General features: G+C 44.7%; 7 protein-coding genes across 7 annotated transcripts; 2 read left to right on the top strand and 5 right to left on the bottom strand.

Moving 5' to 3' along the window:
• Positions 1–168: 168 nt before the first annotated feature.
• On the bottom strand, positions 169–1756 carry SS1G_11005 (predicted protein; the record flags this gene model as incomplete). The annotated part of the gene is made up of 2 exons (XM_001587715.1): positions 169–561; positions 620–1756. The coding sequence occupies 2 exons, from the start codon at positions 1754–1756 to the stop codon at positions 169–171; spliced, it is 1530 nt and encodes a 509-aa protein (XP_001587765.1).
• A 773-nt stretch (positions 1757–2529) lies between these two features.
• SS1G_11004 (hypothetical protein) lies at positions 2530–4955 on the bottom strand (the record flags this gene model as incomplete). The annotated part of the gene is made up of 8 exons (XM_001587714.1): positions 2530–2814; positions 2865–3301; positions 3363–3414; positions 3480–3647; positions 3707–3792; positions 4078–4417; positions 4727–4749; positions 4952–4955. 8 exons carry the CDS (start codon positions 4953–4955, stop codon positions 2530–2532), a joined length of 1395 nt encoding a protein of 464 aa, XP_001587764.1.
• A 574-nt stretch (positions 4956–5529) lies between these two features.
• SS1G_11003 (predicted protein) lies at positions 5530–6264 on the bottom strand (the record flags this gene model as incomplete). Its single annotated transcript, XM_001587713.1, has 3 exons — positions 5530–5740; positions 5986–6083; positions 6193–6264. The coding sequence occupies 3 exons, from the start codon at positions 6262–6264 to the stop codon at positions 5530–5532; spliced, it is 381 nt and encodes a 126-aa protein (XP_001587763.1).
• Positions 6265–7844: 1580 nt separating this feature from the next.
• Positions 7845–8785, top strand: SS1G_11002 (hypothetical protein; the record flags this gene model as incomplete). The annotated part of the gene is made up of 2 exons (XM_001587712.1): positions 7845–8303; positions 8453–8785. The coding sequence occupies 2 exons, from the start codon at positions 7845–7847 to the stop codon at positions 8783–8785; spliced, it is 792 nt and encodes a 263-aa protein (XP_001587762.1).
• A 308-nt stretch (positions 8786–9093) lies between these two features.
• Positions 9094–12861, bottom strand: SS1G_11001 (hypothetical protein; the record flags this gene model as incomplete). Its single annotated transcript, XM_001587711.1, has 4 exons — positions 9094–9154; positions 9207–9307; positions 9362–12649; positions 12778–12861. 4 exons carry the CDS (start codon positions 12859–12861, stop codon positions 9094–9096), a joined length of 3534 nt encoding a protein of 1177 aa, XP_001587761.1.
• Positions 12862–13480: 619 nt separating this feature from the next.
• On the bottom strand, positions 13481–15462 carry SS1G_11000 (hypothetical protein; the record flags this gene model as incomplete). The annotated part of the gene is made up of 3 exons (XM_001587710.1): positions 13481–15152; positions 15224–15318; positions 15415–15462. The coding sequence occupies 3 exons, from the start codon at positions 15460–15462 to the stop codon at positions 13481–13483; spliced, it is 1815 nt and encodes a 604-aa protein (XP_001587760.1).
• Positions 15463–15743: 281 nt separating this feature from the next.
• On the top strand, positions 15744–19180 carry SS1G_10999 (hypothetical protein; the record flags this gene model as incomplete). Its single annotated transcript, XM_001587709.1, has 3 exons — positions 15744–16112; positions 16172–18524; positions 18681–19180. 3 exons carry the CDS (start codon positions 15744–15746, stop codon positions 19178–19180), a joined length of 3222 nt encoding a protein of 1073 aa, XP_001587759.1.
• Positions 19181–19307: the final 127 nt, after the last annotated feature.

Raw genomic sequence — 19307 nt, 5'->3', positions numbered from 1 at the left:
TACAAAGGAAGGAAAGAAAAAAATGGATAACAGAGAAAATATCAAGATCATGCTGTGTAACAGAGACACAGAGCCGTTCTAAACTCTGGAACATGTCGGTTGATGTGCGAATATTTGTTAAGTACACTTGGTCGATTAATGATAATAATAATAATGATAAAATAATCCTTATGGGGGAGTAGCGATACGTGAAGCCGAGATAGAAGCAGGAGCAGACATACTAGCTATCAGAGCAGAAGCTAAAGCCTCATCGGAAATTGCTGTATGAGTATTTTGAGGGGCATGCTGAGCAATATGCGCTTCTGACAAAGCAGGACTTAGCAAATAATTTGGCTGTGGTGAAAACCGATCCGTTGTCATTTGAGGAACTGGTGCAACCGGATCTATATGTGTATGTGTATGTGTATATGTATGTGTACTAGCACCCGCTGTCGCAAAATCATTGTTTGTATCCCGAGACGGAAAATGTGTCAAACCTTCCTCAAAGGGAAAAGGTTCAGGAGTCAGATTGAGGCCATGATGACTCTGATCCATACCGGCGGTAAAACAGGCAAATGCTTTCTATTCAGAGATTCATTATTAGTATCTTCTCATATATGGGTCATTGTTTAAGGCATACCTCAGATGTACCCAAATTAGTATCGGACTTCACTCCTTCACCGCCGTCGTCAATCTTAGATTCACCATGTGATTCGTCGTTATCGGATTCGATGGATTGGTGGAGTTCTTGTTGTTGGAGGTGTTCTTGTTGCTGGAGATGTTCTTGTTGCTGGAGATATTCTTGTTGTTGGGGATGTTCTTGATTTTGGAGATGTTGGAGATATTGGTGATGTTGGAGGCGTTGGAAATGCTCTTGATACTGGAAATCTTCTTGATGTGCCATCGTTGAGCGCTCGAATTGTTGATAGTTCGCCGTGTTTTCTGCCATGCTGCCGCCGTATTGACCGTATTGAGAAAGCGCTGCTTGATTTGCCAAGAATGACTGTGTGTCACCGGACAGCGCTGCAAAGGGGTTATTGATATCGTCACCAATATTCATACCGTAGCTAGGCGCGGTAGTATCTCCATGAGGAGTGGGTGCTAACTGCCAGGTAGGCTGGTTGTATGAAGGTCCAGCAATATCAGGATGGAATTGCCCTTGTTGAGCTGCGTTATTGCTGTCGATGGGAAACTTGTATTGGTTCGTTCGAGACTCTTCCTTGATGGTTGCAAGCTTTTTCTTCTTACTGCCTCCTGGCGGCCTGCCTCTTCTAGGCTTGGTAATACCTCCTCCAGTACCAGCAGCAGCAGGAGCAGCAGGAGAAGTGCGACGACGCTTCTTAGCTGGAACCGCAGGTGCATCTTCAGCAGATTTATTCTTCCCTTTACATGCACTTCCTGTTCCCTCACATCCTTCGCAATCCCTAACACCATCACTGCTAGCGCCACAGTACCAACAGTTCCCATAGAGCTCGGCTTTCCTACGTCGTTTTTCAGGGTTCCAGTCCTTTGGACCCTCAACCACAAATGCATTATCGATAGGTGGTCTCCGAGCTTCGTAATCCTCTCCCTCAAGCCTCTCTTGCATGGCTCGACATCTCCAGCATGTACCTTGCAACAAATCCAGTCCCACTTCATCTCTGGGGCGATATATTATGCAATAGTCATCGGGACACTTTCGCAGCGGCCAATCCTGGGGACAGCTGCTATCAAGTTTGGTGACTTCGACGTAGATTCGGCCGCAGCAAGTGTATTGAAAAGGGCGTATGAAACACATGGTTTTGTGATGGTTAGTGATATTGCATAGGATGTGAAAGTGTATGAGTGTGATCGTGGTCGTTACTCGCGTTGCTATGATTCTGTTAATATTCTTAAGGGAAATAATATTACTGTGGAAGTTCAGTATTAGTTGTACATTCACAGTCGGAAGTGATCAAAAGGGGGAGATTTCAAGAACTATAAATATGACCAAGACCGAAGTCATTTTTGAGGAAGTGAATAATCTGATGTGATGCAGAAGCTGATTGATGATTCACCACCATTTTCTAAATATGAAATTCAGGGACTCATGTGATTATGTTATCCTCGAGTATTTGTGATTGTTTATGAGAACCAACAAAGTGTCAATCTGCACTTTTGACAATGCTGGATTGGCATACACTTTATGACGTTGATTTCTGGCATTCACATTCACAAATATACAGGGAAAGGGGCTGATCTCAAAATAGACTTATATTGCTGTGGGTGTCAAGTGTCTAATGACCTTGTACTAGCTACTAGATCCATTTTGCGGGAGAAGACTTTTGAATAAAAAAAATCGAAACGGCAAACTGCATAACTATCCACCTCCAGATTCGCAACGAAATAGTAGAGCGATTCCACGATGGGCGAATGGAACCATCCATCCATGCAACATAGAATTCTCAGCCTCCGATGACTTTTTGGGGGTTAGGTCTTTTGAGTACACATAAGGAAATCGAGCGTAGGAAAAAAGAAGAATGTGTTGTAACATGGGCGAAATATGTCGTGAAATGTGCGCAGACCCAGGGCTCACATAATTTGATCTTGTGTTAGGTGAGTAACTTCGGTGTCCATGGCATCACCAGCCCCACCGGGGATTTGGTACTTGACGAAGCTCAAGCCAAGAGGACGGCCTCCGTATTGATAACCTGAGAATTTTTCAATTGCGGTATCGGCATTCTCCGCGGAGTCAAATCGAACAACACCGGTACCACGGGATCGACCATTAGGCTCATATTGAATCTCGGCCTGCTCGACTTTGCCAATGGTGGTGAACAGCTCAACAAGATCCTCGTTGCTTGTGGACCATGGAAGCTACATTGCGCGTTAGCTTGTATAACAGCAGATGATTAAGTGAAACTCACGTTGCGAACATAGATGATCTCACTCCTCTCGGTGCCAGCAGTGGCGTGATCGGTGAAAGGATTGGGTGCAGCTGCGGGAGCTCCAGCACCACCATCGAATCCACCAGCAGCCCCAGCATAACCTCCTCCAAAGCCGCCACGACCTCCTCCAAATCCACCGCCAAATCCGCCACGACCACCGAAGCCTCCACGTCCTCCAAATCCGCCACCGAAACCTCCGCGACCGCCAAATCCTCCGCGAGGACCGCCGAATCCTTGAGCACCTGCAAAGCGATCTTCACGGACTTCAAGGGGACGACCTTGCCAATCATAACCATTGAATTGCTGAATGGCGTTACGCGCGTCGTCAGGGGATTCAAAAGCAACGATACCGGAGCCCTTAGGGCGCCCATCAGGACCAACATGAACATCTGCACGAACGACGGCACCGTTTCGGGCTATAAACATTGATCAACATCTTCATTCGTATTTCTGTGTTAGTGCAGGAGGGAAACATACCAGCGCCGCGGAATAGATCCTTCAGATCTTGCCATCCAACGGTGTAGGGAAGCTAGATCACCAAGTCAATATTTTCGACAACATTAGTATCTAAGGGAAAGATAGATGGGAACAAACGTTGGAGACGTAAATTTGACGTCCTCCACCTCCAGCCCCACCGCCAGGAGCCATGCCACCTCCGAAACCACCTCCGAAACCACCACGACCTCCTGGTGGACCGCCGCCTTCGTAACCGCCGCGGCCTCCTGATGGAGTACCGGTGAATCGAGGTTCGGCCTCACGATCCTGTTACCATAATTAGTAAACTTCGAGTCCGCTTTGAACGGCACAGAAATTCTGCGTACCTCTCGAACGTAAACGAGTCTTCCCATAAGGTTCTGGTTGGAAAGAGTGTTGACTGCCTGTTGAGCTTGCTCCCTCGTAGCATATTCTACAATGCTAGTTCGAGTTAGCATTAGAGATCATTTAAGCCAAGGTTGTTACTTACCCGCATCCCTACAATACCCGCGGAACAACGTCCCAATCCGTCAATCCAACATTCCATCAAAATCCAAGAGAAAAAGAAAAGATTCAAAGCCAATCACGTATAGGCGCCCACCTTCGACATTCCATTTGGAAGCAATAACACATCAGCAAAGAGGACCTCTCCAGCTAAAGAAATCGAACCCCGGTTAGCCCATTTCCCCAACTCCAACCTCCATTATCGAACACTGACCAGATCTCATAAAGTCTTTAAGATGATGCCACTTAACATCGTATGATAAATTGCCGACATAAACACGACGGTCTTGTTGCGAAGATTCTCGTAGACTGCTCATCATTTGTTCTCTAGCCGCAGCTCTCTCTTCGTATGTCCTATGTGGTTGTCCACCGTAAGCTGACCCTCCAGAACCACCTACACCAGCAGCACCCGACATTGGGGATCGAGATCTGCGATCGTTTCTGCGATGTTCGTCACGGCTGCGAGAGCGACTGCGAGGAGAGTATGAACGACGGCGTTGAGTGCGTCCTGGACTACGAGAGCGTTGTCGACGAGGTGAACGAGATCTCTCTCTCTGTGCAACGTAAGCTTCGTTAACCATCAGGTAGAAGAGATAATCAAGAAAAGTTTATTATGCGAGAAATTTTGTAGATGTGGGTTAAACCATCAAGGTTCTTACGCCATCAATTAGGAAAGGCTCCCACAGAAGCGCACTGGCGCGTTGCGATCAACGGGATTTTACGATTTGGTTTGCGCGTGAGATATGAGATGCCATAAGCCGAAGGCTCATAGGCTTTCACAGATGCCCTAAATTGCCGACGCCCAGCTTTTTGTAATATTACAAAGAAATAGCTATTGATAAGGGAGAAGAAATTCAACATACTTGTGGTCGATAAGAGTCGTCAGCTAGATCAAATAATAGATGTTAATAAAATGTACCAAAAGGAAGTAGGATTGGGGTGGGGTGGTTTTGTGTAAAGTTTAAGGAAGAGTTGAAGGAAGGTCGGTCGACTCAATGACGTGAATAAAGCAAGACAAAAAAAAGTGAATAAGGAAGAAGGTGAATGGACTAATTGGGGATGGAGGGGAAGGTGTTGGGGGAACATACCCATTGTATCTATGTGAATGAAGTATTAAGGTGATAGTAGAATCAGGAGGCTGCTGCTGCTCAATGCTCTAATCTGCAGGTTGGAGACGAAATGGACTCCAAAGTGATTGCGCACAAGGATTCTATGGACTAAGTAAGGGCGAATTAAACGCAACGTTTAATTGATGGGAGTCGGTAAATAAAGTGAACCAGTGAAGCTTCGTGAAGAATATTCGATGCGGCTTTAGGGGACCCGTAAGGGAGAAGAGCTATAACAAGGGCAGAATGACACAGCGTCTCTTTTTTTTCTTCTTCCTGCGGCAATGTTCGTCAACAAGGGCTTTACCAAAAAAGGATTGTGATTGAATGTCAAGGATTTGTTCTGCCTATTTCGAACGCGTCTCTCTGCCGTGACAAAGCTCGACGGAAGCTGATGGATGGATTGGGAGGACAAGACTTGGAAAGGTCTTGAGGGGGGATGAAATATAAGCTATAGGATGAGAGCTTACCTGGTTGCTTTGACCAATAGTTGGTGGGAAAGGCTGAGATACAGATATTTTGATTTATTTCTCTCTTTTTTCCCTACCCGACTAGATGGCTCACAAGGGTGGCACTTCTTCTTCAGGTAATACAGAGAAGAAGGATGGTGTGTGAGTGGTGTGGGTGGTGTATGTGGTGGATGTGGTGGATGTTTTTTGATGGATGGGTGTGAGAGTGTGAACGCGATGTAATGGAAAATAGCGTGCAGGAAACTGTTGCTCTTCGGTTGATAGCCGGTAGTTGCTTCCTCTATCAATTTTTGGCCCCCAGCTGAAACATAATTATCAATCCATGCTGCTCAAATAGGTAATAATAGCTTAATGCGGCAATTGGTAAGTGTGTCATTAGTAAATAAATATTCTTAAATATCACAGGAAGTATATGTATCGAATTCATTCATTCACCAAGCATTTTCTTACATTTTCCTACATTTTCTTACCCTTTAATTATCTGAATCTTATCCTCATCTTCATTCTCTTAGCATATTCTAGATGTGGTATTATACGAAGATATACCTTAGACTCACATGCATTGATTGATCTTGGAGTTTTTCCGTTCTTTCTAATGCAGCAGCAGGCTTCTCGCTGGGTACATTACCATTGGATTTGCTATCCTGCGAGTTCAAAAACAAAGGGACTCATTGACCTATGGAGCAAAATCATGCGAACCACTTATTTTTGTTCTCCACCCCTTCAGAGTCTATCTATGGATGTGGATCGTACCATTGCGGACTCCTTCACACCTCCAGCGTCTAGCGAAATTTCCGGACTACAACGCGGAAACATGAGCTCCATCATAGTTTAATCAATGGATGACTTGAAGTGGACTTGAAGTTTTCAAGAAATATGACAACCCTCGTTGTACGGTGCGAGTGCTCATATACATGTAATCCAATGGGCACAACGTATCTTCCTCAACTCGTTCTCTCAATTGTTGATTTACTTATTTCTATCCTTCAGACTGAAATCGCCCCATGCCCCCCAATTGAATCGAGTGTAGTATGAATCTCCAGGACCGCCTCGGCTTGATTTCGTTTTTACCTAATTGCCTTTACATATCATGAAATTCAACAATCTCCAACCCAGCTCACAAATTCTCCAATAGGTACAGTACATACAGACCCCCGCATAAGTCACAGGAACAGTTTAGTCGACGGGAAAGATTAAATCGACCAAGGTTGGTTCGAACTTATTCAAATCAGGAAGCTCAAACCTTTCTCCCAGATGGAGCAGACCAATGGTGTCTTTTGAACTAGGAGTAGGTGTCTACCAATTGTTTCCTTCTTCTCGATCTACAACCAGGGTCTCGCACACAATATGTGCGATCTCATATCGTGCTTATCCAATTGCACAAGCTACAGAGATGGAGATGCAAATACAAAATGCAATATTGCCTGGGCCTATGGCCCTCGGCGAACGTCCTCATGAAACACGCCCAATATATCAATTAACGTATGAACAAGGAGAACGAAAACAGATTCTCCCCACTTGTTGGGTTTCTCAGCCATCTATGCATGCTTACTACCACAGTGGGAGAAACGTTGAATCGGAGGTCCTAAACGCTTTGATTCCCAAAAAATTGATGACCTGCAGCTGAATCTGCAACGATACCTGGCCTTAGCTGGCTCGCCGGGCGGAAGCTCTTCCCCGTAGCACGACAGAATCAAGTTGATATGTCCACGAGACGATGCCTTAACCACAAAATGTCATTCCCAAGCTCGATTTCAGCTGCTCTGGTGTGAAAGAACAAAGATCAGAATATAGGAATAGGTTCATTTCCCCTGATATGTACAATTGTATGTATACATATGCCCGTTCGTATCTTGCAGAATAAGACCAAAAAATTTCATGCAATACGATGTTGCCGTTGCATCCCTAGGGGAAGGCCCACAGTCCACACTGCAATGTATTTTTGACCGAGTCCAGAAACACCGAATGGGATTCCGTGCAGGCAAAAAAGATTTCATACAAGGAATAGCAGAAAAAAGTGTGACGAGAAGGTCAAAACATGACATATATGTTGTGAGAGGCAAGTAACATTTCTTACTGCATATAGAAAAGTGGACCGAAGGTAATCAACAGGGCATTTGCACCAAACAGAGTGATTAACACGAGAAGAACGGCGAGTCTAACCTGGAATTGCTCATCTCCTTATTAGCAGCAGCCCAAATTCTTCATTTGCGAGGCTCTTCGGCTGTAAGAAAAAGTAGTAGGGGAGCTTACTTCAAGTACTCTCTCTGTACAGAGTACAGAATAGAGTGTAGAGTTCATGAGGGCAAATTTAACGGAATAAGCCGGGGAAGGGCAACTGTTGGTCCATGCTGAAGCTATTAATCTAACACCACCAAAATTTATCCTCACAAACCACCTCCAAAATGTCATTGCCCACAATTAGACTTCTGCCCCGCCATCTACGGCCTCTCGCGCAGCAATACAATCGCGCAATCACAGTTTCTATTTCCGCCAAATCTTACCATTCATACGATCGCCCATCTTCCTCAGATTCTCCCTTTCCACCCACCGAATCAAGCATACTCCGCGCCTCCCTCCCACATATACCTGCCCATGGCTTCACCCTCAACACCCTTTCTCTCGGCGCCCAAGAAGTCGGCTATGTACCTGCCGCCACCAATATTTTCCCAAAGGGAGCATTCAGTTTAGTACACTATCATCTGTATACGCAAAGATTAGCTTTGAAAAATCACACAGAGCATATTGCTCCACCACCAGAAACCGAAGGAGGGGAACCACCAAAAGGAGTGGGAAAGAGAGTTAAGTCTTTAACATGGGAAAGGTTAATGGGAAACAAAGATGTAATTCACAAATGGCAGGAGGTCCGTATCCATTCCTTACTCTAGACTATCACCACATTCCACAAGAAAACTCAATCCACCTCCAAATAACCTCACAATCCCGTGCTTCCTACCCTCAAAACCCCCATATATAACCACACCCCACTAACGCCCCCGTCCCCATCCCCTAGGCCCAAACCCTCCTCACCCTCCCCACTAATCTCCCCACCTCCCTGCGCGAACTCCACGCCCTCTCAGACGAAATCTGGTTTCTGTCCGGCGACACCGCAGTCGATAGTTCCTGGTACACGAAGCGAGCCTCGCTCTCTACCATCTACGCCGCTACCGAATCATACATGACGACTGATAGATCCGAGGGTTTTAGGGATACGCGAGAGTTTTTAGATAGGAGATTTCGGGATTCGCAGGTCTTGGGTGGTCTGGTGGGGGGAATTGGTCAATGGGTGGGTTTTACGGCGATGGCGGGGATTAATGTTTTGAGGAGTAAGGGGGTGAGGGTTTAGTGGGTGATATATCCAACAGGGGAATACACGTTTATTTCACTTGGCATGGAAGGGGAAGAACGGGAAAAAGTTATTAAGGTCATGTACGAGTATTCATACCCATATTCATGTACTTTTATATCAAAAGTTGCCACCCCGAGCAACCAAATGGTCAAGACGATACCTGGCTCATAGATCATTACACCACAAACGCCATAACTGTCGTAAGACATAGCACCAGAGCTTTCCCAACCATAAGCTACAGATCCCTGATCTTTCCACTCCAACGCCCCCTCAACGTGAACAAAATAAATGGTACAAATCTTCGTTTAAGCTCCACCTATCATCTCTGGAATAGATCTTTGATTTCTATCTCTCGGGGCTTTAAGTCTGTTTAATGGTCAGTAACGCGATCTAGATATCAGGAAAAGGAATGACTTACTTGTGAATTTTCACATCGTCATTAAACTCTATGCCAGCCCCCAGAGCTTTGGGTGTAATCAGGATGAATTGCCTACCGACGGCGCGTCGAGCAGCGCTGATCTAATCAAATCGTTAGTATATATCGAATCGTGAAGAGAGTTTGTGATAACTTACGATCATCTTGGTGCTCACGTCTCGATTGACATCATCCATGAAAACGTCGAATTCATCCAAACAACGAAGAGGGGCACCCATGGCCTCCCAAAGGGATAGAAGGAGGCAGATGGACGAGAATGACTTTTCTCCTCCAGAAAGAGTTTTGGTTTGTCGGCCTTTCTTGTTATTACTTGTCTCATCTGGTTCGACATGGACATCCAATAATCTAGCCTTGTGATCAATCACAAGTCTTCCCCTGAAAGCTCTTTCGCTCAGCAAATAGTTGAAGTTGATACGAGATCTGGCTGAAATGCTTCTCTGGAAATTGCGGAATTGCTTCATACGCATTGAGAAACTATACTTGAGTAGTCGTAGCGTTTCTTCCATGTGTTTGCGGCGTGACTTGAAACTTTTCAACATCTCTTTGGCCTGTACATAGTTATCTATGATTTCTTGCTCTGTGACACCAAGTCTCCTACTATACTGCTGTAATTGATCCGAGATGCTCTTGTACTTCGCCTCAAGGCTAGCTCTAGTTTCGTTTGGTGGTACTTGAATCCTAGCACATATTTGCGATGCCGATTCAATGTATTCTTCCACACGAGTTTCTGTCTCCGCGAGCTTAGACTCTGCTTCTCTCTTCATATCCTTGTATACATCAACTTGCGCAATAGCGGTATTCTTTTCACCGAGGCCCAGAGTACGTGCCTGTTCTTTAGCTTTGACCTTCTGATTTGCATCGGCAATCAGCTTCTCATGATTCTCAACACGTTTTTTAGCGGCTTTGTAGGCGTTCTTTTGTTCAAGAGCCTTTGTGTTGTACTCCGCCCTCGCAAGGGCAGTAGCGCCATAAGCGTTTTCGTAATGTGCTACGTGACCTTTGGCTTCCTCTAACTGTCTCTTGAGCGAGTCCAAAAATCCATCCTCTATGTTAAGGTTGCTAAGTTCATTTTCCAGTGACTCGACACGTTCTTCGGCCTTCTGTACACGAATCTTCAATTTACCTTGGACAACCTTGTGCTGTCGGATTGCCCTCTCTGCCTCTTGAGCACGATGTTGTAATTTGCGGCAATTGTTTGCAAGCCTCGACTCTTCCTCCTGAAATTGCTTCAAAGTTTCCTGTTGTAAGACGATACGGCGTTCACCATCAGTATTCATGCGGTGTGGAAACCCGTAGGGTCTGACGAACTCCTGTGCACTGTTTTGATAATTTGGGCCATTCAAGTACAATCGGATACCCCAGCCTCTTCTTTGTGGATTGGGAGCGTAGCAATGTCTAACATGCGCTGGTTTAGACCTAGGTTCCATGATCCGTGCTGCTTCCTTTAGATCATCGACCAATAACACTTGCTCAATCGCTTGGTTTATGATCAGTGTGTTTCTCACCATCTCATTGTCGATATCCAACATCCTCAAGATGGTCATGAAGCGTTGATCGGGTTCGTTGTTTGAGGTGTCAATGGGCTGGGGATTCGTAATGTAGATTTGAGTCCGGGGTATGCCCATTTCAGATACCAGCTTCTGTAATCTGACCTGATCCGCTTTGTTGGTAACTACAAAACCATTCAAAGCATTGCCAAAAGTCACCTCGAGAATATCAGACCACTTGGGATCGCAAAGTTTCACATGGAGACCAATAGGACCGACAGGCTTATGAGTAAATCCTCGATCTTGCTGTATCCTTCGGAGCAGCTCTGGCACTTTGCGGTCAAAGCCACGCATCGGATCTGGGCGTTCGTTTTGCATTTCTCTCAGTCTGTTTCTACAGTTCTCCACTTCCTTTGTCTTCGCAGCCCAAGGACCTTGCTCTTTTTCAAGTGCACTCCTAGAAAGCTGACTATGCTCTGTCAATCTTTGTAGCTCTTCGTTGCTTCTCTCTAATTCGGCTCTAGCTTGCACAGTTTCAGTCTTGGCTGATTCAATTTCTGCGAATTTTCGGTTGAGAGAACCGCCATTGGCATCCTCTATGCGCTGCTGCTCGGCATCAATTTCTACTTGTATGCTATGAGCTTTTGTGTTCGCTTGTTTGAGCTCTGCTTGGCTATCCTTGTGTTCCTGGTGAAGCCTTTTAATCTCCGAATCTGCCTCCTCAGCCCTTGACTTGGCTTCTTGCTCTTCTTCTTTCATTGGAACAAGCTCATCTCCAAGCGTTTTCACCTTTTCAAGAGCTCGTTCTACTGAGGAATGCAGTGCCTGATAAGCTCGGTCTTTCTCCTCCACAATCATTTCCTTTTCCTCAATTTTTCGCTGTGTGTCCAGGACTGTCCTTTTGCGCTCCTCCAGCTCACTCTCTTGCTCGTCAACCTGGCACCATGTCAGTTGATTTCTAAGAAGTCTTTTCTCCACTCTCATATCCTGATGCTGATCATAAATCTTCTTCTTCGCCTTCGCATCCTCGTCTCGCTTTTCCAACGCCTTAAGGTCATCGATGCTGTCTTCAAGAATAGCTTCGATCTGATCACAGCTTTCGGAAACAAGCTTGTAATCATTGTCCAGTTGTTCCAGTTGTGTACCTTTCCTGAAAAATTCGAACTTCTGCGATGGTGTGGAGTTTGTGATGAAACTTTTTGCCTCGTCCTGAGTGAGAATATTCATTGGGTTATCGACTTGAAGCTGGAAATACTCTACGATATCGTCCATATCACCTTTCTTGGTAGAAATAACGGTACCGGCTGCGTTCTTCACTTTATAGCTGCTACCACCCGTCCTTGAGAAATGCCGTTCGACAGTGATCGACTTTCCGTATATATCCGGCTGATAGGCGTCTGGGCCCTGATTTTTTAATTTGACAACAAGTATTCCTCGATCAGTTCCCGTTTTAATCAAGCTTTTCATACTACTTCCACGATTCGTAGCACTAGGCTTTCCTCCCAAACATAGTGTGATGCCAGTCAAAACTGCACTCTTTCCAGCCCCGTTTTCCCCAACAACGAAATTGATGAGTGGACCTAACATAACTTTGAGGTTCTCGTGGTTCATGAAGTTCATGCATTGGATTTCTTCTATGATAGAATTATCGGCAGCGTGGTTGTCGCCAATCATTTGATTTTTGGCAAGGAATTGCTGCGTAGCAATGCGATCATCATCATCGGCGTGTTCCAAATGTTTGAATCCAGCATCGCGAAGCATTTCATACTGAGTTCCATGAGGGTGGGCCATTTCTTCATCATCGTCATCCTCGTTCGCGTCATCGTTATTGTTACCATCATCGCTGCTATCTTCAGAAGAGGAAGAAGAGCTATCTGCGGGGCGTTGTAAAGGTCTCGAGGAGGATTGGCCATTTGAGATTTTGGCGCGTTTTCGTTGCTAGAATAAAGCATTAGCATCTATTGCATGGAAGAATGTTTTGCAGGCATGGTTGAAGGTAGAGAATATCCGCCAATGGTCAAAAGCGCGAAATACTAGTGGTAAGTATGCGAAAGTAAATAACTGACACTATCACGACGTAGTTCTGAGCTTGCGCTCTCAGTTGCAATAACATCCCCGTCTTCGTGTCTAACACGTTTTAGGGGAGCCATATTGCTGTTCGATTACACCGACGAAAATTCGGGATCAAATCGCGAATAAAATGAGTTGGTCGTTTGATGGTGACGCGACGAAGATTGCGGAGGACAGACGCGCGAGGGCACCTGATCAGCCACAATCGCCGTAGTGAATTGCCTAGTAAGCTTGCTTAAGCTTATATCTCGAACTACCCGTTGAATGATAATTGACAGAACATTGATATCAATTATGTACAGCGTACAAATTCTATTTATTCTTTCATCCAAACTATGGATGCCTACTAGCTACTTATTAATGCTTTGAAGTTGTTCTAATATACCCAGCTACCGGCAAACAAAGGCTTCCAGGTTGTTAGTTCCCCAACTTGGTGTATGGAGCAAGGTTAAAAAGGTACTAGCTTTCTTCACAGTAACTTATTCCGTTTTATAAAAATCATAGTTTTTCAATAATCACAGGTGTACCAATCATTGCTATGGTAAATGTTTATTCATCCACCGCATCAATTCAAAGCCTCTATTTCTAGGCTGTTCTATCTATGTATCTTTTGTCGACGAATGGGCTCACAAAAGCTTTTTGAAAACGAACGCCTTCTAAAATGCATCGCAGGCTAAGCTTCAATGATGCTACATGTGATCAAGACGTTGAATCTGCCGCAGCTTTCAATGCCATTGCAAATGTGTCTTTCAAATCACTGGCATCTTCAAGACCGACACTAATACGAATGAGTTCCGCAGGTACTCCAAATTGCGCCGCCCAATCCAGTTCCAGGTAATGGGCTAGGATTACATAGGGTGAAGTCAATGTGAAGTTAGTTCCCAGACTTGGACCTTTTGCAGTTTCGATCTTATCATAAAATGCAACTGCTTGAGGCTTTTCCTTGAATGTGAATGAAAGAAGTCCACCATAACCTCCATTCGGTGTACGAAAGTCATCGTAGAAAGTTCTAGACGCGTTGTATTTAGGGTAGTAAATCGACTTTACCAAGGGATGGGATCGAAGGATATCGCAGATGACCTCAGCATTGTCGTTGATTTTTTCAATTCGAGATACAAAGTGTCGGCTATTCCGTTCCATGAACATAACATCTTCGGCCCAGTAGTTATCTTCGTACTCTGTTCTAGCTACGGCTTTCAAGGATTGATAATATTTCCCACTAGTATTGAAGATGGCACTTCCGCCCATGACGTTGCATTCTCCTGAGAATATTTTCGTAAGACTGCTTACGACTATGTCCGCATATGGTAGAACATGAACATTGATAAAATTTCCAATAGTCTCATCAATCACCACAGCGAAGTCGTATTTGTCGGCTAGAGCCCGGATTCGTTTTAGATCCGGACAATTCAGCATCGGGTTCCCCGGAAATTCACAGAATAGTGCGAGGTATTTTTCTCCTGCTTTCAATCTTCTTTCCAAATCATCTAAATCTTCGGAGGAACCGTTGCCGTAAAAGGTGCAACCAGGACCAAACTTTTCTAGAATTTTAAGAGTATCGACGTAAGGGAAGCCGAAAGATATGCTTTTTAAAGAGCCCCTGGTTTTTAACAACATCTGGTGGGCATTGAAAATCGAGTTCATGCCGCAAGGATAAAGGTAAACATCATCCTCTGAAAGCTCAGCGACTCCACGCATATTGGAGGTCATGTCTGTGCTCGGGGTCTCGGACAAATCAACTTCACCAACCAAAGAGCCTGTAATCCGACGGCGAATTGCAGATCTTGCGTTGTCCACAAAGGAAACATCCAGATTTCGGCCAAAGCGTTCCTCTAGAAACTGCGAACTTTCCCTAGCCTCGGAGTTTATCGAGGAGATAGGGGAGTTATGGCCCTCGCTGGCTTTCGAGCCGTTTTGACTTCTAGGAGTCTTGTCTATGGAACCTTTCTGGTATCTCCTAGGACCTTTGCACAACTTGTCACCATTCTGAGGGCTTTTTGGGTTTGTCTTTTTCACTAGTAATCCTTCTTGGAACAGAGTGTGGCAAAATTCAGCCCTTCTGCTTGAGACACCATCTCCAGAATGCTGCCAGTATTGCTTCGCGACCGGGAACAACTCTTTGGCAAACAAAACAGCAGAAATCGAAGGGGAAATCTTGGTGAGGACTTCCGATGATGCTTGATTACGCTCAAGGACCAAGTCGATGACGGTGAGTTGATTTAGAGATATGGACTTATCTCTCGAAAGCATAAACGTTACACAACTCCTAGCAGTCTTGGCCGACGGAAAGAGCATTGCCTGTTCATTTTGACTGCCAAATGCTTTAACAATGTCATCGGCGAATGCAACAATAAGTTTGTGAATGAAGAATCTGAGTCACGAGATGGACGTCAGTCAGGCCAAAGTAATTAAAGAGAGTCGATGAGCTTAAAATAAACTGACCGAGGATATCCAGTGGTCATTTTGCCCACAACCCTTTGGTCACCCTCTTCGTAACCAACGTTGTCTTTCCATGTTGGCAATGAAACACTCGTGGCCTAAGAAAGTGTTAGATAAATAAATTATATCAACTGAGTCATAACAAAGAGTCGTTCGCTCTTTTACCCAGCTGCGATCAAATTCGAGGCACTTACATGTGGTGTCAAGGCAGGTACGGACTCTCCAAGTTCGATGACGGACATTTTGAGTTTTAATCCAGAGAAAATTTGGGTATGGTGAAATATATCATTATAAGTACAGGAAGCCCGCTTTGTAAATTTATTACTTTTTAAGAATCCCCATTTGTAATAATTGTGCAATCCAAAATGTCTTATCCGCTATCGGCGTCCAGGATCATGGGAGTCTAAAAATTAAGCTTAAATATAGCGTATGAAAGGCTAAGACATTTCGCAACTTTTTTTGAAAAATATAATTTTTTGGAGAGAAGGCTGATAAGATTCGCTCAACAACAATAATTACCAGAATGGCTCCTCTCACAACAAAACGACGCAAGTTGGAACATACAAGTGACGATGAGGCGCCTCAATCCCAAAAACCACAGATAAACAACCGCGAAACTAAGGATGCTTCGGCAGATGAAGAGAGTTCATCAGACGATGGAGATGCGATTCAATCGAAACCGAAACATCCACCAGCAAAACGACGACATGATGACCAAGATAGCGCGTTATATGCCGGCGGTCTTTATAAGTCAAGTATGTTTAAACTTCAAATAGACGAGCTGTTGAATGAAGTGCGACCAAACTACGAGAAGCGCGCTGCTGGAATAAAATCCGCATTACACCAGCTTAAGAATGTAATTGAAGGCATTGAAGATCGGGAACCCCTCCCTGTGAGCCCTGCCTTGAACTTTTGGCCTATGTATGCCAGTCGCTGATACATAATCTATAGATACCTGATGCCATCAAGCTGTTCTCCAAAACTCACAAAATTGCCATTCCCTTTCCTGATCCTAAACCCGATAATAATGCAGCCTATAAACTTATATATTCGAAGCCATCCGGAATCAACGTTGTCGGGAGTTATGCATTGGGAACTATGGTGAAGTCCGAAAGACCTTTGTGTGTCGACATGATTGTGAACATGCCCAAGTCAGTCTTCCAAGAGAAAGACTACCTTAATTATAGGTATTTTTATAAGAGGGCGTACTACTTGGCAACAATAGCAGCTGGACTTCATACTGCAATGCCGGATTTATCTTTAGAATATGAATTTTTGAACGGAAACAGCCTACATCCTATTTTAGTAGCTCGATGGAAAGCCAACAAAAAAATCGATACAAGTTCTCGATTTGAGGTTCATATCATACCCGCTGCTCCTCGAGGTTTCTTTGCCGAAGCCAAGTTGCTCCCTACGAAGAACTCCATCCGCCCTAAGGATGGAGCTGGTAATGACGTTGCTGCCGCTGAACCCTCACCATTCTACAATTCATCGTTGAGCGCGGATTGTAACTTTGAATCGTATCTCCAGCTCCTGCATAATGCATCCAAGACATCTGAAGGTTTCAAAGATGCGTGTCTGCTTGGCAGAATTTGGCTTCGACAGAGGGGTTTTGGCAGTGCTATATCTCAGGGAGGGATCGGACATTTCGAGTGGGCAGCTCTGACAGCTCTTTTGTTGAAGGGAGGTGGCCCAAGAGGACATAGTCTTTTATCTCCCGGATATAGCAGTTACCAAATGTTTAAGGCTGTGGTACAGTATTTATCGAATACCGATCTAGCCAAAAAGCCGATGCTTTACGAGGCATCAGATTTCCAGGCTGCAAAATCTGACGTGCCAATGTTCTATGATGGCCCACGAGGTGTCAACATTCTATACCGAATGACTCCATTTTCTTACGAATTACTACGTGATGAAGCAAAAACTTCATTAACGATGCTCAATGACTCTGCTTTCGACCAATTCGAAGCGACTTTCATCACAAAGGCCGATCAGATTCTGCAGAAGTACGACTGCGTCATAAACATTCCTGTACCTGTCGAAAAAGATGGCTTGTTTAGTTGTGATCATAAGATTCATGCTACTACCTTCGCCAATCGCGTGTTTGCTATCTTAAAGGAGGGCTTGACCGATAGGGTCAAACTGTTGGATATTAGAGGTATCGAAACAAGCCCTTGGCCAATAAAAAACTTGGGGGCCTCGACAAATAATGACCAAACTTTGAATCTTGCTGTTCTCTTTGACCCGGCGAATATCAGTCGTTTAGTTGACCATGGTCCGCCAGCGGAAGATAAGAAAAAGGCAGCTAAATTCCAGAAGTTTTGGGGTGAAAAGGCCGAGCTACGACGTTTCAAAGATGGAAGTATCCTTGAGAGTTTAGTATGGTCACCAGGCTCAAGTTATTCTATTTTCGAGGAAATCGTCACTTATCTTACGAAGCGACACTTTGGTGCTGAGCTGAGCAAAAAGTTAAGCTTCATTGGTGAAGGTTTTGAGAAAATACTGTCTTCATACGGGAGTAGCGGTAAAGCCTTCGAGGTCCTCAGACAGGCGTACGATTCTTTCGAAAAAGATATCAGGGATATGGAGAGTTTACCGTTACAACTAAGACAACTTTCTGCAGTGGATCCTCAACTGCGATCTTCGTCGATTGGACTTCCATTATTTGCACCGAGACAGCCTCTCCATACTCCAGCAGGTGTGCTGATTCAATTCGAGGGATCTGGTAGATGGCCAGATGATGTTGTTGCCATTCAAAGGACTAAAATCGCCTTCCTCCTCAAGATTGGCGAGCTATTGGCTGAGTCCAATGACAGCATAACAACAAGACTCGGCATAGAGAATGAGGATCAACCACTCCAAAACTGTGCTTTTTTGGATGTATTCTATCCATCAGGTGCCACATTTCGTCTTCGAATTCACAATGAACGAGAACAAACACTTCTCGAGCGTCAGGTTAAGGATAAGTCCAGTGATAATCGATCACGAGAAGATGCAGTTTCGGCACTTTCTATCTATAAAAGCTTCAATGTTCAGCTCCCATTACACACGCAGTCGATATCAACTCATTGTACTCGATTCCCTCTCCTGTCACCAACAATTCGTCTTGTTAAAAAGTGGTTCGATCGTCACATGCTTTCTAGCCATATCAGCGACGAGCTCATCGAGCTTTTGGCAGTTCGAGTCTTCTTACAACCTTATCCCTGGAAGGCACCATCGAGTGCTATGTCTGGATTTTTGCGAACCTTACTTTTTATTTCGAAGTGGGATTGGCGATCAACCCCTCTTATCGTAGACTTCAACGGTACGATGACAGACAAAGATGTTTCCACCATAAATACAAGGCTTGAGGCATGGCGGAAAATTGATCCAGGCATGAATCGCACGGTTTTATTTGCAGCGTCAAATCACGACACCACTGGGACCGCTTTCACTGACAATGGCCCCTCAAAAATGGTAGCCGCACGAATGACGGCTCTTGCGCGATCAGCTTGTAATGCCGTCAAGGACCAAAGCTTGGATTTGGATACCAGATCACTATTTGCTTCGTCCACTAATGACTATAACTTTGTCATTCATCTAAACCCTAAGGCTACTGGTATTTCGAAGGCTAAGGATTCACATCGTTTCAAGAACCTTGAAGTGCAGTCCGAATTGAGCATTGACAAAGTCGACTATCGACCCCTTCAAATGTTCAGCGAAGAACTAGAGAATCTATACAATGGAAGTATCGTCTTCTTCCGTGGTGCAACAGATATGACACGCATTGGAGGGCTATGGAATCCGCAGACGGCAGTTCCAAGAGCGTTTAAGGTAAACTTGGCATATGCGGCCAAGCCTCTGGAAGAAAAAGGTGATGAGGAGGAAGAGGCAAAAAATGTCGAAATCAATAAATCTGCGATGTTGGCGGAGATTGCTCGTTTGGGAGGTGACATGGTCTCGAGGATAGAAATTCATTAAGGGAAGACGCTTTATATATTATTAGGCAGTGCAACGTTAAAAGACACAAAATCTTAGATGATACCCATGTATTGAATAATATCCTATTGTAAGAGAGTACAATGTCTTCGACTGTTATTCACAATAT

Source organism: Sclerotinia sclerotiorum, genomic scaffold, assembly GCF_000146945.2.
Source record: "Sclerotinia sclerotiorum 1980 UF-70 scaffold_17 genomic scaffold, whole genome shotgun sequence".
Classification (NCBI taxonomy): Eukaryota; Fungi; Ascomycota; class Leotiomycetes; order Helotiales; family Sclerotiniaceae; genus Sclerotinia; species Sclerotinia sclerotiorum.
The sequence above is the reverse complement of the archived record's forward strand: the minus strand, read 5'-3'. Positions and strand labels throughout refer to the sequence as shown.